The 26,700-nt window shown below is 35.1% G+C and overlaps 1 protein-coding gene and 1 long non-coding RNA gene across 3 annotated transcripts; one reads left to right on the top strand and one right to left on the bottom strand.

Annotated features, from left to right (window-relative positions):
• The first annotated feature begins 363 nt into the window (after nt 1-363).
• LOC142532765 (protein DETOXIFICATION 35) lies at nt 364-24,956 on the top strand. 2 transcript variants are annotated; one of them, XM_075639200.1, is made up of 7 exons: nt 364-811; nt 23,078-23,703; nt 23,810-23,866; nt 23,985-24,223; nt 24,340-24,458; nt 24,556-24,642; nt 24,823-24,956. In XM_075639200.1, exons 1-7 carry the CDS (start codon nt 533-535, stop codon nt 24,916-24,918), a joined length of 1,503 nt encoding a protein of 500 aa, XP_075495315.1. In that variant the 5' UTR covers nt 364-532; the 3' UTR covers nt 24,919-24,956. The 2 variants fall into 2 exon arrangements, with proteins under 2 accessions (XP_075495315.1, XP_075495316.1); XM_075639201.1 differs by lacking the exon at nt 364-811 and adding an exon at nt 16,149-16,561.
• LOC142533764 (uncharacterized) lies at nt 9,746-10,499 on the bottom strand. The gene is made up of 3 exons (XR_012816803.1): nt 10,439-10,499; nt 10,048-10,360; nt 9,746-9,967 (listed from the first exon to the last, which is right to left on the bottom strand). It is a non-coding gene; the product is annotated as an uncharacterized LOC142533764 (long non-coding RNA).
• Nucleotides 24,957-26,700: the final 1,744 nt, after the last annotated feature.

The raw sequence follows: 26,700 nt of genomic DNA, 5'->3' as shown, positions 1-26,700 counted from the left end.
ACAATTGTACGTTTCTTCAGTGTTGGCCGATCCTTTTTCTTCAGAATGCTGGCAGTTCTCTCCACTCTCTCATGATCCATGATCTTCTGCTCTTTCATCCCATAATCCTTTTCTCTTTCTTCCCACGATCTTCTCCACTTTCAACTCTTCGTGATCAATTTGAATCGATGAGAATTTATTCTATATTTGATGAGCTCGCATAATTTAATTTTAACCCCAACAATTATATTTTACATTTACCACTCATTTGCTTGCCTCGATGTTTTCAGTCAACTTAGCAGCAACAAAACTATATATATATATATATGTTTACATGGCTTCATATGTCTGATCAGTCGTCCAAATCAATTTCCTTCTCCGACCCAATGATTCTGACTTCTTACCCAACCCAATATTTTATTCGTTTGATTGACTTACACGTCGAGTCCAAGCGTATCAAGTTTACTTTTGATCCCATTGAAGATTTCCCATAAATAATCGCATCGCAGCAGCTTGAAATTGGTGTAGTACTGACTTCAACGGCGCCCGCAGAATGGAAGTGCCGCTTCTGGAGAATAGCTTCGTCGAAATCCAGCTGATCGGAGAAGGCGGAGACTACTTGGCGGCGGTCGGGCTGAGAAAGTGGTGGAGAATCTTTCGAGTAGAATCCGCGAAGCTGTGGGCGATTGGCGGGCCGATCGCGCTCCAAATCCTGTGCCAGTTCGGGACCAGCTCGGTGGCGACGATGTTCATGGGACATCTGGGAGATGTCGAGCTCTCCGCCTTCACCATTGCTGTCTTAGTCATCGGAACCTTCGCTTACGGCTTCATGGTCAGTCAAATTTCTTTTCATGTTCATGATCAGAAACAAGTTAGATAATTTGCTAATTTTACCGCAAAAAATTCTCATCCAGTTGAAATTAATATGGCAATTCCCAGATGAATGTGGGTACACCTACCATTGAAAGATTCAAAGATGAGCAGGTCTCTTGTGAGACGGTATCACGAATCTTTATCTAGTGAGACGGATCAATCCCACCGATATTCACAATAAAAAGAAATATTCTTAGCATAAAAAATAATATTTGTTTATGGATGATCCAAATAAGAGATCCGTCTCACAAAATACGATATGTGAGATTTTCTCACGTAAGTTTTAAATATATATATGTGGTAGAAGTAAATGTTTTATAATTTTTTTGGAAAAAAATAATAAAACAAATAAAAGGGGTAATCAATATTTATTTAATACTTTAACTAGTTTGTTATAGTTTTCTTTCATTGTTTCATTAATCAAAATTCCCAATATTGTGATTATATTTAAATAGAATGATCTGAGTTTCGGACTATCTTATTTCTTGGGTAAACAATTTTTATTACGTATACGAAATAAATAGCAATAATAATATTTTATTGTTTAAATATGATTGAATTGTGAGGTGATAGTCTTTGATTTTATTTTGAAATGATTTGTTTGAGATTAACTAAAAAAGCTTAGTCGTATTTTGTTTTGGTGACGGACGAACCGAATAGAACTAGATATTAGTAAAAATTAAAATATTGAATTCATAGCAAATTAAGTATATTCGAATGTGAGTTTGAGTTCGATTCGAAACTAGAAAAAAAAATAAATTATTTTTTGCATGAATTCGAGTTCGGCTCGAAATGTTCGACCTTATTCGTGATCTATTCTAACTATTTCTCAAATATTAAAGTCTGATAATGAATGTCTGAAATCTCGAAATGTTCAAAAGGCTCGAAATGTATATGTATTTATATATGATTAAATAAAATATTAAGAATCGCGAACTATCAAAAAATAATTTTACTCGAGTTCGGCTCGAGAAAATTTTGAACATGTTCGAATTTGGTCCAAGTTCGATAGCTTCAACTACAAATCAAATATTTATGTAATCGGCTCAAAAATCTTGTGAATCTTTAGGGTTTGTTTACAATTTTAGTTGTGTCATTGACTGTAGCTACATTAATTGCTTTAAATTTTTGCACCAACGTGTCTCGATCAGCAGGATGTTTTAGCTTTGCAACTATCAAATAGTCCATCAGATTTAATATTCTGAAAATCAAGAAAGACCTGTTTTGACACCACTTGTTAGGATCATTTTGGAATAACTCAAAAGACGTTTCTCGGTTGGATTAGCAATCGATGAAATTATTCTTGTTCTAAACGATTAGTCGAGTAAATTTATATGAATGTGATGAAATAAGTTGAGTTGATCTAGTAAATATTTTGATCAAACTGGAAAAAAAAACTTGAAATCATTAAGGAGCACCGTGTATGTCACACACGGATTGTTTAAAAACAAATAAATGAATACAAAATTTTTTTTTGTGGAAGTTCAAGGATCAAATATCTCTATGTCTCTCATTCATTTGTTTCTGGAAGGTTTCACTAGAAAACTTTGTTTTATACAAGTCTATTGTACAAACTCATCTCAACCGATGCCACACTCTCAATTAAATTCCTAATATATCCATTCAACAAGGACGAAAAATCTCCAATTGATCTAACGATAATTCTAAATATCAACTCTAACTTCTACAACTTTCTTCTTCATCTATTAAATTGAATTGGTTTGAACGTTGGGCACGGATGCAATAACTTCGTGTTCTTGATCTTCTTCTTATTTTCTTTTTTCAAAGATATTAAAATGTCTCCTTTTATAACATCTTTTTCAATGATCATAAATGATTTCTTCGAGATTCAGTACCGTTGTCTGAATTTTTTTTTGGTTATCTATCCTTGATTGAGGAGCATTAATTGTTTTTTTATTTTTCTACAATTGCTAAATATTTAAACGTTTATTAATCATTTCTTACTGGATTGGCCGGTTTTATGGCTTGGAATGGCTGTATGTCCTGAGCTGATTCTCGATTTATCAGTTTTTCGTTTACATCAAAAAATAATATCCTATCAGTATTTAAATTAGCTATATATTTTTTTCATCATTTATGTGACATGCCATTTGCACGGGGTAAACTTCCATGCTAACGTAATTGTGGGGACCCGAACTTAATTCAATTCTTAATCACTTTCTGGGAATAATTAATCAATTACAATAAACAGGGTCTAAAATTTTTTTAAAATACGAGAGTACGCAGCATATGAAATAAGTCATATCTCATTTACAAGATCACTATTCAGATCTAAGTACAAGTCCTGTACAATCGTAAATCACCATTTCAACAGTTTCTAATATCAAATCAAGGTTAAAATCAATCTCTCTGACTGAAATCAGATCAGAAGTCTTATTGGGGGAAAACATCAATAACTTTCTAATCAGCCAATGATAGACTCAACTTCAGTAAATCAACTGAATACATAAGGAGTCCCTCTGCTCCTTTCTGTAATAATCGAGTCATAGATAGTACGGATTATCAAAGGAATTCTCAATCTAGAATCCTTATCGTACAATATTCATCATTTGGCCATCTCAGGTCCGATTCTCACCATCTTCTGGAACTAATCTAGGGTAGCTCTGTACTGGGTCAGCATATCAATATCAGTAATGCAGTCCCAAAATCAGACAACACTAGTACAATACAAACTACCACACGATCTAACTCAATCTCATTCTCATCCTATTGTAGTATACGATATTTTACAGAATTCACCGCTATAAAAAAAACTCTCCCCAAACCGGTAAAGAGATACACTACAGTAGATAAAGACTCAACAGGCAATGCATGACTCAATGCAAATCGTTCAAAAATAAACGTAGGGGAAGCATCCGTATTCATCAATACAAAAGCAGGATAACTACATTAAGAACAGTTACCTGCAACATCATCATCTGGTGCTTCCTGAGCCTGCTCCTCGGTCAAAGCAAATACTCTGGCCTGCTGTCTAGGAGGCTGGCCGACTGTCTGGCTTCCTCCTGGCCTCTGCTGTGACTGAGATGGTGCTGGCTGAAATGAATGAACAGCAGCTGATCATCTACTCCACTGTGCCGCTGTTCCAGATGATTCGGCTCCCTGGGATCCTTGAGAACCCTTCTGTGGACACACTCTGGCAAAATGTCCCTGTTGTTTGCAGAAGTGGCAACTACCAAGTACTCCTTGGCATTGCTCAGTGGAATGTCTCCCTCCACAATTTCCGCAGTAAGCTCCGGTATAACTCTGTTGGGTTCACTGGAGCTAGAAGAACTGCCACCAGAATTCTTAAACTGCTTTCCTCTAGCCTTTAGAAAATCTTTCTTTCCACCACTGCTACTGCCACTCTCGAATCGGGGAGGTGGTTGCTGTGGTCTCGATACTGGAGGAATATCTGTAGCTCCTCTCTGCCTTATCAGGCCCGCTTCAGCGCCCTTTGCTCTATTCATAGCATCAGCAAAATTATTCGGTCGCCCAGTGTTCACCAATATAAATATATCGGAATTCAAGCCATTGATGAACTGATCAGCAACGGCTTCGTCATTTTCAGCCACATGTGGAGCAAACTTCAACAAAGTAGAGAATTTGGTCACATATTCTTCAATGTTCAGCTGACCCTGTCTCAAATTGGCAAACTCCGCCCCTTTGTCTTTCCTGTACGACACTGGGAAAAATCTTTGATAAAACTCAGTTTTAAATACATCCCAAGTAATAGTCGTACCTCGATGCTCCAAGGCCCTTTTCATCGTAATCCACCAGTTCTTTGCAACATCAAGCAACTGGTGCCCAATCAATTTAATTTGGCGCTCATCACTGTAATCCAGTGAATCAAACAGCATCTCAATGTTATCTAACCAACTCTCACATGCCACTGATGTCTCAGTACCCTTCAGAGTCGGTGGTTTGAACGACTGAAACCTTTTCAATAACGTTTCCATCGGAGTTGCTGTCACATCCACTGGAGGATTCGATGTGCTACCCTGTTCTGGTATTCTTCGAGGAGGCATATCTGATAATCAAATGGATTAGTACCCCAATCCAATAACTTGTTTCACTTCAGTTCCCTCCTCCGATCATCTTACTGCTAATCGAGAATCGGTTCAAATTCGTTCCCAATAATACATATTACACAATCGAATCAGATAAGTCAAGTAACATGTATTATATAAAGCGGTAAAGCATGCTAGCAATCACAAGCAAGGAAAGAAAACTCAATCTACCCCGCTCACTAGCTTCTATCTCAGTCTAAAGGATCTATCGCTCTGATACCACCTGTTGTGGGGACCCGAACTTAATTCAATTCTTAATCACTTTCTGGGAATAATTAATCAATTACAATAAACAGGGTCTAAATTTTTTTTAAAATACGAGAGTACGCAGCATATGAAATAAGTCCTATCTCATTTACAAGATCACTATTCAGATCTAAGTACAAGTCCTGTACAATCGTAAATCATAATAACTACTGTTTCTTCACTACATCTCAGGTGATATAACAGATATACTCCTAAGTCCGGATCTCCACGCTAACTGTCTTCTCTCATCCTCTTCTTGACCATGATCCAGCCCCACCTGTTGTCATGCACACATACAAAACAAGACAACAGCCGGATAACTCCGGTGAGAATAAATCCCAGTATAAACAATGTAAACATGCAATCATATAGAAACATATACAAAAGCATATAACAGTTATCATTAACATGTAGCAAATCAACAAACATGAATGATATAAAACTGTAAATCAACTAGTCATCACAGACTCGACTCAAACAACGCGTCGTCTCAGACTCGACTCAACTCTAACCTAGGGATCCCAATGTCTGGATATTGATAATTATATCGAATCTCAGTCGATAGGAATGAATCAACCCTAAACGGCATCGATATAATTCATATATCCAGTGTCTGGGCGAAACAGCCGCAGAATTGACGAATCAGTCAAGAATTAAGCGAATCAGCCAATAACTAGACGAATCAGCCAGTAATTAAGCGAATCAGCCAAAGTTTAGACGAATCAGTCGATAACTAGACGAATCAGCCAATAACCAGACGAATCAGCCGGTGACTAGGCGAATCAGCCAATGACTAAACAATCAGTAGTCAATACATGCAGTGGCTATAAATCAATAGACTACAAACATCAATCTCATCAATTACAAATATCAATGCAATAAACTAAGTATGTGATTTAGGAAACTCGAGTCAAACCTCACTCGAGTTGTGTAATCCCAACTCAACATTAATTTATACCTTTCTTTCTGATACTCTGACTCTGTCGAAGTCTCGAACTCAAAGCCTGACAATATCAATGTCCAAATGTAGCCTGTGTTGATAGGAACACAGTACTGAAGTCGGATTCAAAATCAGACGGACTGATTGAAATATAAAGGCGTAAGGATTTCTTTCACAAATTCTCTGAAGCTTTTCCTCGACCTTTCTCTTTCTTTTCCTAATGTTTACTGAAGGATTAACTTATATATATCACGTTGCATGTCTATGAAACGTGGCTCATTTTCAAGCAATTCAGGCGGCACTCGGGTGGTCGAGAATTACCGCTCGGGCGTTTGCTCGGCGCTCAGGGCGGTTAAAACTTACCGCCCGGGCGCAGGAGGTTCTGTCCTCCACAATACCCATTGGCTCTCGGGCGGTCAAAAACTACCGCCCGGGCGCCACATCTTCTGTCCGAAGCATACTTTGTTGAACATTGGCGCTCGGGCGGTTACTTTCTACCGCTCGGGCGCCAATAGTTCTGTCCAAAACTTGTACCATTCATATGCTTTGCCCAATCTGGTCTCGAAATGGCCCGGCTATAATCACCTCAATTCTTAATCAATAATCTCATATTAACATAATCAAAATCTCGGGCATTACAGTAATAGCTTGCAAATCATGTAAGTAAACCACAGTGGACAAATTCGATCTGTATGACAGACTCGTTTGAGAAAGTGTTGGTAATGTGAATAAAAATATTGAATGTTGGTCAAGTCCTCACTTACGTTACCAATTAATTTAAGAGATATTTTTAATAAAAATATTTTCATTTTTTTGAGCATACAATGTAAGAACAATTTAAACAAAAACTTTATTCTCTATTTGATATGGATTTTGTTAGTATGAAAATTCAAAAGTATCTTATTTTTAATATTTATAGTTAAGAAATTTAATATCCGTACTAGATACTATATAATTTAAGGCAAAAAACTTGTGTGAGACGGTCTCATGTGTCGTATTTTGTGAGACAGATCTTTTATTTTGGGTTATCTATGAAAAAAAATTACTTTTTATGCTAAGAGTATTATTTTTTATTGTGAATATCGGTAGGGTTGACCCGTCTCACAGATAAAGATTTGTGAGACCGTCTCACAAGAGACTTACTCATAATTTAACTGTCAAATCTTTAAAGACATACCAATATTTTCCCCCGGCAATACCCACATCTTAATATATATGGTTATTTTTATGAAATAACTAATATAACATTTGGTGGAATCATTCCAATAAATATAATTACACTTGACATAAAAATTTAATATATTTCAAATTACATTTTCAATGTAAGTGACGAACGCTAAATGATCACGAGTTCGATTCTTCATACTAACACTTTTGAGCATGTCAGTTGTCCTTAACTTACTTATTACGATTTACTCGATTGACGGAATTTACATGTTAATGCGTTAAACTAGATAATTTAATTAATGAATGAGTAACCGCTACATGTTTACCAAAAAATAAATAAAACTCAATGTGCATGTACACATAACGATACATATATAACCAACTATTGTGATCTCTTGACACCCTGCGTGCGTATATATATATAATTTTATTATATTATTTAGTTTTTGTTGAAAAATATGTTTTGAATGTTGAAAAATAATAGTTGAATATTTGAATGTTGAAAATAATAGTGGTAAATATTGAAAATTAGTGTGTGATGATGTATATAATGATGAATTTATTTTTGGATTATTTGTAAAGAAATTCTATAAATGGATCTCTCATTTGTGAAGAAAAACACAATTGAGTTCAGAGAAAAATATTATAAAGTATGTAGTTTGATAATTTTGAGAGTTCGAAAATTTTATTTTTTTATCATAAATTTTTACTTTTTCATAACACCTTATCAGCACGAAGTTCTAAAAGTCCTCCATATTTTTCCAAGCTCCAAAACAGAAGAAAAAGGTAACAAAAGTAATAATATTTATTTTACTGTTTATTTATTTATTGTGTATATATTTAATATATAACATAATGTTATTATATAATAAAGATCAGAAATAATAAAAATAAATTTTTCAAAAAACTTGTTATAAATCCTGGGAGGATGTTAAGACGATATCCACACTCCCGGTAAGGGATACGACAAGTATAAAAGCATATAAAGTTTTTAAACAAATTACCTTATGACACCTCATTATAATAATGTGATATGATATACATAATTATTTAAATATGACTAATATTATATACATCATATTATTACCATAAAATTATACAAATACATACATTTATTTTTTTTGTACACTAACGGTCATAAACGGTAACAAAACAGCTAGTTTTGTGCTCTATAAATATGATCTCACAAACACATTCAATCATTCCAACTTTCTCTTCTTCTCTAAACAATTATTCTTCATCAAATTTTCGAAGAAAAAAGAAGATGGTTTTATCAAGGTTATTTTTAATTATTTTAGTTATCATACTCACGAGTCTTGTATTTATCGGAGAATATCCTCCTCATGTGTTTTCTTTATTTTTACGAATGCTTGTACTTGTTGTTTATCCATTACTTTGTATTGCAATATTCATTAACTAATAAAATGCATCGTAATTTTTTTAGTATCACCATGTCAAACTTGGCAAAGATCGAATTCCACTACAAAAAAACACTCTTACAGAAGCGGTTTTTTTCAATTTTAAGATCGGTTTTTAACCGCTCCAGCACTTGTACCACCGGTTGCAAAAGCGCTCGTCTTATTGATGACCTTATATCTTATAGAAGCGGTTTTTTCAACCGGTGGTACAAGTTGAAGAACCGCTTCTATTGTTTATTTTAGGTGCGGTTTGATAATGCTCGTACCCATAACACAACAGTTTCGAACCGTTTTTGTAGTTGTGTATTTAGGAACCGTTTCAAAGTGTTCTAAAAGGCGTGAAGTGTAAGAACGGTCTTACACCGCTCCTACATGCCATGGATATAAGAGCGATTTGTAACCGCTATTGATGTTGCCAATTAAAGAGCGGTGTGAAACCAATTGTATATATTGTGAATATTACAACGGTTTTGGACCGCTCCCGTAGCTCTGCATTTAGGAGCCCCTTCAAAGCGTTCTAAAAAGAGTGAGGTGTAAGAACGGTCATTCACCGTTCCTACACACCATCAATATAAGAGTGCTTTGCAACCGCCATTGATGATGGCAACTGAAGAGCGGTTTGACACCGATCATACACGTCGTACCTATCACAACTTTAAGAGCGGTTGCAAATCACTCCTATATGGCATCGATATAGGAGCAAGAAATATAGGACCGGTGTCAAACCGCTTTGGACACAGTTGGCAATAAGAATGGTTTTCCTCCGTCCTATACGTTGTCGATATGAGAGTAGTTTTCAAATCGTTCGTAAAACAAAAGATATAGAAGCAATGTTTGAGCCGATATTTTAAAATTATTTTAATAAAATTATTTGGAATTGCTCCTAAATCCAATTTAACAATAATTTACTCTTTTATTGTATTTTATTTAAAATAAATATACATTATTTCGCAAACAATTCATCAACCAAAAAATAGATAAATAAATACTCATCAAATAAACAATAAAAAACTTCATATTTAATATTTCAATTCACAAAATGAATGTTACCATTAATTAATAAAGCACTATTATCCACACAAAATATTAATAATACTTCAAATTTCTAATATAAAATAACCCAAAATATTTCAAATTCAATGGATAAAATAAAAATGTTTTTCAAATTTCTTCTAATCAATATCCGACTTTGACATTGATGGAGATCTTCGACTTTCATGTGCATTTTGTGGAGTTTTTGTCTGTTGCTGCATAATATCTGCCATGATAGCTGCCATCTAGAAAAAAAATTAAATTAATACTATGCATTTATAGAAGTACTTTAGAATCAATTCATTATTATTCAATATGTGGCTACCTGTGTTGGTAATAATTCTGGCCCACGAGATCCTCCAGCACTTCCAGTTATCATACTTTGAATGACTCTTGTAAAATTTTGGAGTTGATGTTTATGTATCTGTCTCATCCGCTCCATTTCTTCTAGCCTTTGTTCTTCCATACTTTTCATTTTATCTTCCATTTCTCGTAACTTATTAGTAACATCAGAAATAGGGAGATTACTCTGTGTTAAAAATAATCTAGACTTATACTGATCTGGGAAAACTTGGCTAGGCAATGCACCAGCTCCTAGACATCGAACCCGACCAGAATGCTCTAGTCCAAATATTTCACTGAAAATATACATATAATTAGTATCGTACAATGTATAATTATATTTTAAAAAAATAAAATTGTAAATAGACTATAACCGAAATACATCCTCATGCACTTCTGTTGGTTGTGTTCCTTCGGGCTTGTCTTGGAGATGACATTGCACCGCATCATTTAGTAAATCCTAACAAAAAAATTTTGTCAATAAAATAAAAAAATATTGGGAAGCTATTTCAAAGCGTTGAAACAATTATAACCTCAACTCGTATTGCTTCATCATCAATAAGAGCTCCTCCTTTCTTTTTACTTTGTCGACTCAAATGTAATATTTCAATACGAGTTGGTTTTCTGCCATTTTCTTGAAACTAAACATAGAAAAAAAATATTTTTGATTAAATATGTAAAAGTTATAATAGCTCAAGACTCATCTATATTGAATGATATCATCACAACAATAAAATTTTGATTATATTTTCAAATACTAAGCATGGAAAATGTCTTAACAAAATTGACTATCATAGCTCCCTTATATCTAATCCATACATGCCAAAAGTACACACCAAAAAAAACATGTAATATAATAAATCAATAATATGAAAATATTCGTGAAGATATTTTATGATCTAATACTTACAAACTTATATTTCAAAGACTGCAATATTTGTCCGTCCTTGTGCATGTATCCTTCTTTTTTTACTCCCATTTTCTCGATTTATTCTTGAAGTGCTCTGCAAAAATATAATTATATCAAATTTATCCATAAGAAAAAAATATATAAAAATCAATCAAAATAAGAACAACCTCATTAGACTTCCAGTAATGACACAAAGTTTGCCATACTTCTGGCGTAAGGTCATGGGGAATGGGGCGAATTGACAGAAGTTCCCTTAATGGAATATTCGGATCATAAGAAGTAGCTTTAACTTGGGCCTTCCATCGCCTCCATGAAACTCCCATCATCTGCATCACACTAGCTCTATGTTGATCGAGGATATCAAAACTTGCTTGTGAACATTGAAAAAGTTATAATAATGTTTTGAATTAAATATGAATTAAAATATTTATCAACTTACTGTTAAACGTTCCCATGCATCATCCAAGCAACGCTTAGGCATTTTTCTCCAATCTGAAAATTCAAGGGGCAAAACATTTCCATTACGAGCAATGGTGCCCAAAAAATTGGCAAGCGTCGGCTGCATTTCTCCATAAGGTTGACCTCTTTCATTAAATGTTACTACTAAACGGTCACCGGGTGCTAAAGAATGAACATCCTTCATAATAGTTTTCCCACGTTTCTTTCGTGGGCTTTGGGATGAATGTGTGATCTCGTTGTGACCTAAAAAATTATGCAAAATATAATTATTTTTTTCAAGTGATAAACATAATCAACAAGTCCACTTTTCACGCATCGGATATAACTCTACAACAATATAGAGTGCGTGAATTTTCGAGATATTTTGAACTTATCGCGTGTCTGCTTGTGGCGGAAAAGAATAACGAACTATTAATGAGAAATCATCAGGCACGACCCACTGGTTCAACGGTATTTCCTGAAGTAAATGTCGTAAGCAAAAATGAATTTAAATCTGGAAACCAAAATCAAAGTTATAGACAAGATTTTGGTCGAGGACGAAATCGAGGTCGTGGTCGTTGACGTGGGCGTGAACGTGGAAGTGGTCGTGGTCGTCGACGCTGCCGTGGTTTTGAAAATAATGGAGATAATTACTCCTATAACTCATCTCAAAAGAGCGTCCCAAACCATCCACTGAAAAGACATCATGAGAATATGGGTGTTAATGAGAATCACTCAAAAAGATTTGAAAGTTCTTGTTTTAGATGTGGTACTCCAGGACATTGGTCCCGTATTTGTCGAGCCCCTGAGCACCTTTGTAAACTTTATAAAGAATTAATAAAGGAGAAAGAAAAGGAGACCAACTTCACTGAACACAGTGAACCTTTGAGTGATTCAACTCATTTTGATGCTGGAGATTTTATGATTGATTTCTCGGACAATGATCAATTTGCTGGTGGAATAGATATGTAAAATATTTTATTTTTCATATACTCGTATGATATTGTTTTATCGTGTGTTATATTTTTACATATGTATTGTATTGTATTTTATTTTTATAAATGTATTGTCAGTAATTTTATTTTATTGCATATTTTTTGAAGTTCAAATATGAAAAATGTTATAAACAAAACTGAAGTTTGCATACCTGATAGTGGTACAACGCACACTATCCTCCGAGATAAAAGATATTTATTGGAACTAAAACCAACAAAAACAATGGTGAATACAATATCAGGTCCTGTAGACTTGATTAAAGGTTATGGTAAAGCACAATTTTTGTTACCTAATGGTACAAAATTTTTTATCAATGATGCTTTGTATTCACCACAATCAAAAAAAAATTTGTTGAGTTTTAATGATATATATTCCCATGGGTATGATACTCAAACAATGAATGAATAGAATGAGAAATATATGTGTCTTACCACATATAAATCAGAAAAAAATATGTGATTGAAAAACTACCAATGCTCCCTACTAGATTGCATTATATACATATAAGTCTCATAGAATCAAACATGATAGTTGATAATTCTTCAATATTAACAAATTGGCATGATCGATTAGGACATCTTGGTTCAACAATGATGCGAAGAATTATAGAAAATGCACATGGTCATCCACTGAAAGACCAGAAGATCTTTCAGAATAATAAGTTTCAATGTAAAGCATGTTCTCTTGGAAAACTTATTATAAGATCATCACCAGCCAAAATCCAAACTAAATCACCAATGTTTCTTGAATGTATTCAGGGTGATATTTTTGGACCAATTTATCCACCATGTGGACCATTTAGATACTTTATGGTATTGATTGATGCCTCCAAACATTTCTCATTTGAGAATTTTTGGATGTATGGTGTATGTGCCTATTGCACCACCTCAACGAAAGAAAATGGGACCTCAAATAAAGATTGAAATTTATATCGGTTATGATAGTCCATCAATCATTCGATATCTTGAACCTTAGACAGGCGGCGTGTTCACAGCACGTTTTGCTGATTGTCATTTTAATGACAAAATCTTCCCAATGTTAGGGGGAGACAAGAAACATACCCAAAAGAAAATTACATGGTATGTATTATCATTGTTACATCTGGATCCAAGAACAAAACAATGTGAAAAAGATGTACAGCAAATTGTGCGCTTGCAAAGAATAGCAAATCAAATATCAGATGCATTTACAGATGCAAAAGGGGTAACTAAATCATATATACATGCTATAAATGCTCCTGCTCGAATTGAAATTCCAAAGAAACAAATTGAAAAAACTCATGATGTCGTAAAACGCCTGAAGCATGGAAGACCAGTCGGTTCCAAGGATAAAAATCCTCGAAAAAGAAAATTCATAGAGAAACACGATGATCACAAAATAGATAATGATGTTTCTGAAGAAACACATGATGATCACAAAATAGAGAATGATGTTTATGAAGAAACACATGATGATGAAAATATTCTGCCAGAACTACAAACTGACGAGAATCATGAAATCTCTATCAATTATATTAATACTGGAAAAATATGGAACCGAAAAGATATAGAAGAAATTGATGATATATTTTCTTATAATGTGGCAATTGACATCATAAATGATAATGAAGATCATGAACCAAAATCTTTTGGTGAATGTAAAAATCGGCAGGATTCGATAAAATGGAAATATGTCATCCAAGTTGAATTGGATTCGCTAAATAAACGTAATGTTTTGACCTATAGTCCTTACACCTGAAAGTATAAAACCTGTTGGATACAGATGAGTTTTTATTCGAAAGCGAAATGAGAAAAATAAAATATTAAGATATAAAGCTCGACTTGTTGCACAAGATTTTTCTCAAAGGCTTGGAATTGATTATGAAGAAACGTATTCTCCCGTGATGGATGCAATTACGTTTCGGTATTTGATTAGCTTGGCGGTATCTGAAAATTTAGAAATGCGTCTTATAGATGTTGTTACAGCTTACTTATATAGATCACTTGATAATAATATATATATAAAAATCCCTGAAGGATTTAAGATGGCTGAAGCACAAAGTTCAAAACCCAGAAAATGTTATTCCGTGAAATTACAAAGATCATTATATGGGTTAAAGCAATCCGGTCGAATATGGTATAATCGACTAAGTGATCACTTGATGAAAAAAAAGATATGTAAATAATTCAATACACCCTTGTGTTTTCATTAAGAAAACAACATCCAGATGCGTAATTATTTCTGTATATGTTGATGATTTAAACATCATTGGAACGAATAAGGAAATTCAAGAAGTTGTGTCATACTTGAAGGAAGAATTTGAAATGAATGATCTTGGACAAACCAAGTATTGTCTGGGTTTACAAATTGAACAAAAAGAATGTGGAATATTTGTTCACCAGACAAATTATACAGAAAAGATCCTTAAACGTTTTAATATGGATAAATCAAATCTTTTAAGTACTCCAATGGTTGTTAGATCATTAAACATAGAAAAAGATCTATTCCGTCCATGTGAAGATGAGAAGATATTCTTGGTCCAGAAGTACCATACTAAGTGCTATCGGTGCCCTTATGTATCTTACAAATTGTACAAGGCCTGATATATCTTTTGCCGTAAATTTATTGGCAAGATTTAGCACATATCCAACAAAAAAACACTGGAACGGAATTAAACATATATTCCGTTATCTACGAGGAACAACAGACTTGGGACTTTTGTTTTCAAAAGATGCTAATCCAAGTATAATTGGTTACGCCGATGCTGGATACTTTTTTGATCCACACAAGGCACGTTCCCAAACTGGATATGTATTTACTCGTGGAGGCACTGCAATTTTTTGGCGTTCACAGAAACAAACACTCGTAACAACTTCATTAAATCATGCCGAGATTATTGCACTACATGAAGCAAGCCGTGAATGTGTGTGGTTAAAATCAATGACCCAACATATCCAAATCTCATGCGAATTATCATTCGACGAGAAGCCTGTGATACTATAAGAAGATAATGCTGCATGTGTTGCTCAAATGAAAGAATGATACATAAAAAGCGACAGAACTAAACATATTCATCATAAGTTCTTCGCATTCACCAAGGAGCTTGAGAAAAATAAATATATTGATGTTCGTCATATTCAATCAAGTGAAAACTCATCAGATCTATTCACAAAGACACTTCCTACGACAATTTTCACAAAGCACATATATAATATTGGGATGCACAATCTACGAAATTTGTGAAGATTTGTTCGTGTCAACATGAGAGGGAGTTTACGTGACTGCACTCTTTTTCCCTTACTATAGTTTTTATCCCAATGGTTTTTCCTAGTAAGGTTTTTAATGAGGCAGTATAAAACACATAATGAAGACAATCAATGTATCATGATCATCATCACAAGGGGGAGTGTTGAAAAATATGTTTTGAATGTTGAAAAATAATAGTTGAATATTTGAATGTTGAAAATAAGAGTTGTAAATATTGAAAATTAGTGTGTGATGATGTATGTAATGATGAATTTATTTTTGTATTATTTATAAAGAAATTCTATAAATAGATTTCTCATATTTGTGAATAAAAACACAATTGAGTTGAGAGAAAAATATTATAAAGTGTATAGTTTGATAATTTTGAGAATTTGAAATTTTTACTTTTTCAATATGTCAATTTTTTTCCATAAAGTATAATAATTATAATTTTATAAATATTATTTTCGAATTTTGATTTTATTATATTTTATATTTAGTCAATGACTAATGATATGGACATGGCTTCAAATGTCTGAACAGTCGCCGTTCATTCGCTTAACTTGTTCTTTTGATTCCATCGACGATTTCCCATAAATAATCGCATCTCATCATCTTGAAGTTAGTCTACTAGCTTAACTTCAACTCCACCCGCGGAAGAATGGAAGCGCCGCTTCTAGAGAAGGCCCCGCTGATTGAAGACAGCGGAGACTACGCAGCGTCGGACGGGCTGAGAACGTGGTGGAGAATCTATTGCGTAGAATCCGCGAAGCTGTGGGCCATTGGCGGGCCGATCGCGTTTCAAATCCTGTGCCAATTCGGGACCGGCTCGGTGGCGACTATGTTCATGGGACATCTGGGAGATGTCGAGCTCTCCGCCTTCACCATTGCTGTGTCAGTCATCGGAACCTTCGCTTTCGGATTCATGGTAAGTCAAATTTTTGTCTAAATTATTATATATTTTACTTCAATAAATCAAAATAAGCTCTATATTTATTATTATATTTCAAATACATTTTTCATTGTTTTCGTTTGTGAAATAAAGTTTAATTTTGATAGCTAGTCCTTGTATGTCTTTGCTTCGTGCTAATGTTCTTGGAGAAGTTTGTCCTTGAAACACGAGGTTTAGTACCTTATTTGAGGCAAGTCCAGCGCCTGGGGACCAAGCAGGGCATAACTAGCGGCATAAGAGGGCGGCTGCCGTTAGGTCACCTATTTTGAGTTGTGGGTTTTAAATGAAGTGGGTCTCTGATGTCATCAATGGATATTAACATTATTTATGCTAACCGTGGTATTTTTAATTTCTTGATAGTAGATAGCCAATAATTGATGCAATACATTTAACACCACAAACCGGAAACGGTGTTGTCGGTGTTGTTATCTACCTAAATTGTTTGGTAGTTGCCATACTACTTGCCGAGTGAAGTGAAGCTATGCCCCACCACACCCTGTGGATCTCACCATATCCACGTATTTTGTGAAACCCCGTATACCAGCATAAAAGCTCTCGTACTTAGCAATAGTAGTGCTATGCTATTGGCAACATGACAGAGAGAAGTGGGTTTATATATGCTGATGTGGCAGTGGTTGGATGGAATGGATTTTCCTTGTAAAATACGAGGGATTTGGCGAGTAGCCCATGTGATTCAAGCAGGGATAGTAATGAACTCGGCTCGTATTAAACCCACCCTATTAGGGACAGGTTAGAACCAGTTAAGGGGGTCTACAAATAGGTCGAAGGATTGGACCCGCTAGGTTATTGGTCAGACTCGGATTTGGACAAACTTGTCCCAGACCCGTGTTGTTGCCATGATGCCATCCTTAGATCCATGGATTATGAGATGACTACCCGCCGCGGGAGGTAGCTAAATGGGGGGAGATTTGTCTGGAGAGACCACTTTTGCAAGTAACCCGCTAAACGAACGGGAGGGGTTGGCCAATATACCCATCAAAGAGGATTCACGTGACTATTCCCACTCACCCACCAAGCAAGTGGTGCAACATCTTTTATAAATAGGTCCCCACAAATGATTTCAAATTCCCTCCATTCAGTTTCTATCACATACTCCATAAAAATAATTTCAAAATCGTATAAATTCGAGAACAAGATGAATAGCTTCCAATATCAAAATCTTTTAACATTTTGCGATTCGTAGATAAGAAAAATTTAATTTTAATATCTTAAGACATTGATCGTTGTATTCTAGATGATATTTAACAACAAAGAGCGAGTTCAACTTAATCCTATGTACGACCATCCAATTAAAATTAATATGGCAATTCCCAAATGAATATGCATACACATAAACTCTTATATATGAGATCCTCTCACGGAGAATTTTGTGATGTGAATCTTCAACCCGACCTGACCCATGAAAAATTATTATTTTTTATGTTAAAAATATTATTTTTCACTACAGGCATTGACCGGGTCAAACTTTCACATAAGTATGTGTAACTGTTTCACTGAAGACTTTCTCAAAAATAATGAGACAAATAAATTGAACAATCAATTTTCAATCAATAGTTTCACTAGTTTGTCATATTTTCTTCCATTGATTTATTTTCATTATGTAAAATTGCCAATATTGTAATTATATATAATAGAATGATTTTAATTCGGACTATCTTGTTCATGAATTTTAAGTTGTCTAAACCATGAAAAATATTACTAAGTAATATATATTTCTTAGTATTTCAATTAGTTTTTTTATTGTAATACCCAAAAAACTAAAAGATCAATTCAATTTTATATCGCATTGACATGTGCTTTATCGATTATTTGATTGTAAAAATGTGATGGTAATCTTGTCACATAAAACCTACTAGTTTTAAGGGATATGTTTATTTGAAAACCTACTATTATTTAGGTTAATAGCTAAAATAATTCTCTAAGTTTGTTTATTTTGTGTTTTGGTCCTGTAAATATTTAAATTTATGTTTTGGTCCTCTAAGTTAGGTTATATTTTGGCTTTTGGTCTTTTTTTTTACGGAGGACCGACGTGGCACCAGATACTTCAGCATTTCCAGGTGTCATTTTAGTATTTTCTGTAGTCAATTCAGCATTTTGACAAAAATGATTAATCCAAAACATCACCTAACTTAGAGGATCAAAATACACAACAGACAAACTTATAAGACCATTTTGGCTATTTTCCCTATTATTTACGGGGAGAATAATTTTTTTGGTTCACTAACTTGTTCAATTTCGCATTTTAGTTCAATAACTTGTCAAATTTAGTTTTTGATGCACTGATTTTTAATTTTCGGCCATTCTGGTCCAATTTTTGACTTAGTGTTGGATACGTAATCAATATCTGATGTCACGTTAGTATTTGCTTGTGCCACATCATCAATTTTCGTTGTCATGTCAGCATTCCCATGAAATATGACAAAAAAAAAATCAAAGTTAATACACCAAAACTAAACTTTGAATGCTTAGTAAACCAAAATCCAAAATAAAACAAATTGGTTGACGATTTTCCCTATTTTCTAGGTGAAATATTATTCATTTTTAAAAATATTTATTTATTGTAAAAAATTCCTATGTCCATGAGATGTGGGATGGATGAATCCAGGTAGAATGGGTATTTGACTCTTTTGCAACCCTAGATTTGTTAAATCTCAACCGTCGGTCACAATCTCAAGATTTAGATTTAATCCCCACAATCTAGATCCATCCAGCCCATTTGATAATCATCCAACTATCGTGATTGCACCCACTTGCGAACCATCACATCCTTTCGATCGTGACCTCTTAGATCACGATCCAAAAGCTCGAAATCGCTGCCATCTCACAAGTACGGGTGGCGCCCAATCGCTTGCCACATCACCCAATCATTGTGCCACTCCCCACATGACCCAATACTTGCCATGTGTGCACGGATTGTACCAATTGCCACGTCATCAAACCCCATTTCAGAGTTGTATAAGAAAAGACTTTTCATGCTACCCGCGACGATGCACATACGTGCTCTATCAATGCGCCCTTTGCATGCATGTGTGAGCGTAGCTTGGCCACAAACAAGGGCTCGAGCATGAACCAAGTTCGGTCGGTGCGGTGCGCCTCCCTCACCTTCGTTGCTCTTGGCATGACTTGGTCTGAACTTAAGTATAGCATACTCTACAAAACTCTATACATGGAAGATTAGTTTTCTAAGTAAGGCGGGACAAAGCCCCTCCACTACTCTCACCAGGGGCGGAGCCAAAGGCTCCTGTACCCTAGCTTTAGCCCGGGTAGCCCAAATTTTTTTTTAAAAAATTATATGTAAATTTTATATAATTTTGGAATAATATAATATTAGCACGGGTAGATCAATTTAATATATTAAAAAATTATAGAGTTTAAAATTTTAGCCCGGGCAGAGCCATATTTTTGGCTCCACCCCTGACTCTCACTACCCATAATGAACCATTAAAAGGCTCTAAATGTTTAACTTTGAAAATTAATTTCTCATTCACCCTGAATCAAAATTGAGCAAATTAATAGATTTTAATTTTCAAGTCAAATTCATTTTTTTATCGGATGAATTACTTGCTATTAACTTTCAAACATTAATTTGGCCTAAACCCAATTTCCAACAACTAAAGTATCTTGAATTTTGGCACAAGGTTAAGTAATTTTTTCTCAAGCTCCATATCTTTAAGTTTTTTACTTTAATCTTTGTTATACATGTATTAATTAAAAATTAAAGATGTTAATAAAATATTATGATATTATGAATATAATTGTCTAATGGTTTTGTTAACTTTGTGCGGGCGGATTTGGGTTTAAGTTTAAACGGTTTGCACATTCGCTGGCATAATGTCCAAAGCCCTGACATTCTCTGCATTGCACAGAGTTATACCTTTTCGGATACATCTGGTTCTTCCTTTCTTTCTTTTGCCGAAATTGTCCTTGGACTGTGAACTTCTGAGGTTTTTCTGGGGCAGTGATGCTAGGAAATTTAGATGGCTGTCTACTCTTCTTTTTGTCCCTGATTCTTTTCAAATAGTCTCCACACTTCTTCGTGATATAAGAAATAGAGTCTTCACAAAGGTCCGACTCATTTACTTCTTGTGACAATTGAAGGAGATCATTATAGAAGTCATTTGATACCTGGAAAGCGATCGTTTTACCTTTGTCCTTCTTCTGCATATCCATGTTAATCTCGAAGGTGCGGAGTGAGCTTATAAAATCCTCGAGTGCAATTAGAGTTGTATCCTTTGCTTCATCAATTGTACAAATTTTGATGTTGAACCGTTCGGGCAATGATCTGAGAACTTTGCTGACCAACCTTTCATTTGAGATGGGATTGCCTAGGCTGAAAGTTTCATTGGCAATCTCTCTGAGGCGTCTGTCATAGTCGATGATAGATTCATTTTCTTCCATCCTCAGATTCTCAAATTTGGATGCCAGCATTCTTAGTTTCATTCTTCTCACACTTTCTGAGCCTTCACAGTGTTTTGGGAGAATTTTCCAAGCATCCTTAGCTAATACATAGTTTGTGATCAGACTGAACTTGTTCAGATCGACTGAGGTGAAAATGGCATTTAGGGCCTTCGAGTTGTGGTTCGAGATCTGTACTTCTTCAACAGTCCACTCATTTTCAGGCTTTATCAGGGTATCACCATCTTCGTCTATCTTATTTGGTGGACTCCAACCGCTGACAACACGCTGCCAAGCTCGTTCATCTATGGATTTAATATATTCTAATCTTCACCTTCCATAGACTATAGTTAGATCCATCCAAAACAGGTGGTCGAAGTGATGCGTTTACGAGTGACGCGTCCATCAAAGAGACCTGTTAAACTAAATAATCAGGATCAACACTTAGTCTATCAAGAGAAGGCTATGATACCACTTGTTGGTATGACGCATATTTTGTTTAACATAAATTATGAAGTGTATATGAGAATTTGTGTGTATCAGATTTAAATGTTATTCCAAATGTCGTAACACTTGGCACAACACGCAGCGGAATAATATAACACAAATAAATAACTTAACCTAAAATAATTCATAATTAATTGTGCACAGGTATAAATACTTGTGCGGGTGCGGGGCCTCAAGGTAAAATAATCACTAGAAAATAACTTTCAGTTTACAAAAACCAATCACTAGTGATTTAATGAAAATCGATTTTCTCAACACGTTGAGAAAATAACATTCTTTCTAAACAACTAACAACTCTAAAACGTATTCAAGAAAGCAAAAAATGCCAAAAACTGGAGCAGCTAAACTTGATCTTCAGCCAACACTTGCACGCGTGTTGTCTGCAGATGTCTCCAACAATCACGGCAACATGTGCAACAACACTCTTCAAAACGGCAATGTCCTTGAGAATTATTTGTCTCTGAAAACCACGACGTGCAAAAGTGCAGTAGTAAGCAGCCACGAAAACTTCCAAGCGAAGAGTCAAAAAAAGTCACGAGATCGATAAATCGAAGAAGACGTCTCTTTCCTTGGCTTTTTTCTTTTATTTATAATTCACCTCATCTCACAAGGAAATCTACAAGATATTGAAATCAAGATTTTTATTACAAGCAACCTCTTTTTTAAATCAATAATGCCATATCATAAAAATCTTTTAGTCGTAAATATAATATCTAGAAGGACAAAACTATTAATTCAATATCTCATGCAATCTTATCAACAAGGAAGTTAAATTTAAAGAAAAGATTATTTCAAGGAACAAATTGTATCTTAGACTCCAAGATTATTTTTCCTTTGACATTCAACCCCCATATATTTATATTTTACTCTTCATCCCTTGCGTATTATCATTTTTGTAGTTGATAAGAGAGATAGGTGTCAAGGATATTGCATCTATGGTCGATTCACAAACCACTCTCTTGGGGTTAATTTATTTGGCTGCATCCATTTCTTCTGACACATGTTTAAATTTCTCTTGCCGGTCTTCAGAACGTTTTATTAGATTAATGAAGATTGAGGTCATATGAAATTGGTCCTGTAATATAATGTATTCAATGCAAAAATCAGAAATTTATGAGTAGAAAACAATCAAGAAATGAATTAGCACAAGGAATTGAACTAGAAGATAAAAGACGCAAGAATTTAATGTGACTTGATTATGATTAACCTACATCCATGGAATTAAGCAGCCAGCACCACAGACAAATCTACTATGAAATTGAACAAGAGTCCAGAGTACGATATGCCTTACAAAGCGAAATATTTAACTTGATACTTGCATACTACAAGCAGTTCTAACTGCAGCAACCAAGTTGACAGAACAAGACTTGGACGTGAATTAGTAGAAAATTTGAAATGTCTGTCGTTCATGGCAGATCATATTAATGCTACCTAGTAAAACTTACTAGAACAACCCAAGCGTATTTCATTTTACGGTCATCATGTACATCTACATGATAGTTGCGTGCATTTCTTGTTACCGACTCTAATCTTGTAGAGTTTGAGCTGGTTATTCATTGCTTTATGTAGCTCGGAATGGGGAGTGCCCTCGAGACACTGTGCGGTCAGGCATTTGGTGCTGGACAAGTTCACATGCTCGGTGTTTACATGCAACGCTCGATGATCATTCTGTTCTCCTTTTGTGTTGCCCTTTTGCCTGTCTACATATTTTCCACCCCAGTTCTTAAGCTCGTCGGACAAGAAGAAGAAATTGCTAATCTTGCAGGAGATCTTACAATTCTAATCATCCCTCAGTTGTTTTCTCTTGCTGTTGTTTTTCCGACCCAAAAATTTCTTCAGGCACAAAGCAAAGTTATTGTCCTTGCTTGGATTTCAGTGTCCGCACTGATTTTACAAGCCTTTTTATGCTGGCTTTTCATTTATGTACTCGGGTTCGGAGCTAGTGGTGCAGCTGTAGCTATTGATCTGACAAGTTGGACTACAGCAGGCTTACAGTTTCTTTACGTTATCGGTTGGTGTAAGGATGGATGGAGGGGTTTCTCATGGGATGCATTCAAGGATATCTGGGGTTTTTTGAAGCTGTCACTCGAATCCGCTGTTATGCTTTGCCTGGAAATTTGGTATATGATGAGTATCATTATTCTCACTGGTAATCTTGACAATGCGGTCACTGCAGTGGGAGCCCTTTCTATCTGGTGAGTTCTATTCATGTAACATAATTATTTGCTTAGTATTTTTTTCCTCGTTTTATTTTATTTTCAGATGTTAACACATGTATCCTTTTTTTAATTCCTCGTCCAGCACAAATATTGATGGTTGGGAAACCATGGTTTTTGTAGGAGTTAATGCTGCTATAAGGTAAAATAGACCTAAGGGAAAAGCCATATAATCTTGCTTTTTTGTTTTCTTTCTAAGTTTTTTATATGTAATTAATTGTTCGAAAACCGTTGTGCCTTACCTATTGTATCTATTTCAGCGTACGGGTTTCGAATGAACTCGGCATGGGACATCCAAGAGCAGCCAAATATTCGGTCTATGTGACGATCTTTCAGTCACTACTTATTGGGATTCTTTGCATGATTGTCGTACTAGCAACTCGAAATTATTTTGCTATCATTTTTACGAGTAGTGAAGAAATGATACGGGCTGTGGCTCATCTTTCACCGCTCCTTGGAATCACAATGGTTCTCAACAGCCTCCAGTTAGTGATATCTGGTATCATAATATTCAATAATTTACTAGCAACTTATATGCATCCGAATCACTGAACTTACTACAGATGCTCTGATACTTGTTCGTATCTTGAACTCATTGGTCGAACCACCATGTAGGCGTTGCCATAGGAAGTGGATGGCAAGCTCTCGCGGCGTACATTAACTTGGGTTGCTATTACGTGTTCGGTTTACCTCTAGGATACGTTCTTGGTTATGTTGCTGATCTTGGAGTTCTGGTAAAGTACTATCCCGAAATCATGCCTCTACTTTATCATTTTCGTGATTTTTTTGTTTTGGGTTGTAACAGTGGCCTTAGAATTTTCCTATTTTCAGGGGATATGGGGAGGCATGATAGCTGGAGCAGCTTTGCAGACATTGCTGCTCTTTGTTGTAATTTATAAAACCAACTGGAACAAAGAGGTAAGTGCTTGTTATATATAAATTATCAAACAAAACTCACTGATGAAAAATAATAATTAATATTACATGTATATACATTCGTGGTTGTAGTGTCACATAATGTCACCAAATTTGTGATTTTTTTAAAAAAGTAAAATTTGTGAATTTCTAGTAGCTTAGCATGAAATTATGAAATTATAGGTCGAGCAAACAACAGAGCGAATGAAAAAATGGGGAGGCGAAGACATTGCAACTAAAGTAGATCGATCCGAAAATTTTGAAAAAGGAGAGGTTTAAGATGGTCAAAGAGGTAAGATTCCCTCCTTTTGTTTTTAGATTAAAAATATATGATGTAAAATTATGTAGTTGGGTATTGATTATGAAATTAGCCGAGATTTGATGTAGTGCAATAAATTGCCTATTTTACACTTTCAGTCTTATTCAAGAGTGTTGATACGTTGAAGGATGATATTTCAAATATATATGTCAAGTGTCATGTAAGTACTCTAAATAAAAAATAAAACAAAAAATGCAAAAAATTTCACCTTATACAAATTGGGTAGTTTTTCTTTATTTCACGTGGTTTTTATGTATCTTAGAAAGGTTAATTGATCACTTCACACCATTTCTTATTGACTTCGGCTTCTTAAGCAAGTGTGTTTGTATAATTTTTGGAAATACCATGTAGTTGTTTGATGATAATGAAGATAGTAGACTATTTTCGTTATTTAGGATTTTTCTGTCCAAGTTGTGTTCCCGCAATAAATTCAGAAGGCAATGTTGTTATAGAAATAAACACTTTTTCTTATCTTCTTGACCCAAATTGGATTTGGAGTGGAAAAGTTTCGTCCCCCACCCCCAAAAAAAAATGATAAATCAACAATGCATGTCAGGTTTGGTTTCCAGACGTATTTCCCGACGATGTTTCTGGCATCCCACCCGAAAGAGAGGTGAAATTCGCTATTGGGTTGATGTTCGGTAGTGTCGATCTCTAAGGCACCATATCAATTAGCATCCGTTGAAATGAAGGAATTACAAGATCAAATTCAAGAGCTGTTAGACAAGGGATTTATTTCGCTCTAGTTTCTCTTTGTGGGGCGCGCCAGTGTTATTTATAAAAAAGAAGGATAGAACTATGAGGTTGTGCATCGACTATTGAGAGCTAAAAGAGTGACAATGAAGAATAAGTATCCATTGCCCCAGATCGAGGATTTATTTGACGAATTGCAAGGAGCTTCGGTATTTTCAAAGATAGATCTTAGGTATGGATATCACCAATTGAGGGTCAAGGAGCCGGATGTACACAAGACGGCTTTCAGAACGAGTTATGGGTATTATGAGTTCCTAGTGATGCTTTTTGGATTGACTAATGCTCCAGCGACCTTCATGTATCTCAAGAATCGCGTATTTCAGCCGTATCTCGATCAGTTCATTATTGTTTTCATCGATGATATATTGATCTATTCCAAGAGCCGTTAGGGGGCATCATCAGCATTTGAGGACGACCTTGCAAGTTTTACGAGATCGGAAATTATATGCAAAGTTCAGTAAATGCGAGTTGTGTCAAAACACGAAGTAGAGGTCGACCCATCTAAGGTCGAGTCCGTTAAGCAGTGGCATGTGCCTAAAAGTGTGACGGAAATACGCAGTTTCTTGGGTTTAGCTGGCTACTATCGTAAGTTCATCAAGGGTTTTTCATCTATTGCAGTGTCTTTGACATCTTTGATGAAGAAAAATGCAAAATTTTTGGTGACCGGGGTGTCAAAATAGATCCGATCAGTTGAAGCGAGCACTCACTACAACACCAGTTTTAGTTATGCTGACAGAGGGAATATGTGTTATTTACTGATGCTTCAAAACTTGGATTGGGCAGCCGTTCTCATGCAAAACGATCGAGTTATAGAATATGCGTCTAGACAATTGAAAGTACATGAAAAGAATTATTCGACTCATGATCTAGAGCTTGCAGCAGTCTTTTTTGAGTTGAAAATTTGTAGGCACTACTTGTATGGTGAGAAATGCAAGATCTTTACGGATCATAAAAGTCTCAAGTATTTCTTCAACTAAAAGGACTTGAAT

This window comes from Primulina tabacum, chromosome 18 (genome assembly GCF_025594145.1).
Source record: "Primulina tabacum isolate GXHZ01 chromosome 18, ASM2559414v2, whole genome shotgun sequence".
NCBI lineage: Eukaryota > Viridiplantae > Streptophyta > Magnoliopsida > Lamiales > Gesneriaceae > Primulina > Primulina tabacum.
This window is presented reverse-complemented; position numbering and strand designations above follow the sequence as displayed.

What these genes read in the sequence shown, in the direction of transcription:
- LOC142532765 (XM_075639200.1), top strand. Translation starts at nt 533, where the DNA reads ATGGAAGTGCCGCTTCTGGAGAATAGCTTCGTCGAAATCCAGCTGATC. An exon ending in CCTTCGCTTACGGCTTCATG is followed by an intron (nt 812 to 23,077) that starts GTCAGTCAAATT and finishes TGCTTTATGTAG; the next exon opens with CTCGGAATGGGGAGTGCCCT. An exon ending in AAACCAACTGGAACAAAGAG is followed by an intron (nt 24,643 to 24,822) that starts GTAAGTGCTTGT and finishes ATGAAATTATAG; the next exon opens with GTCGAGCAAACAACAGAGCG.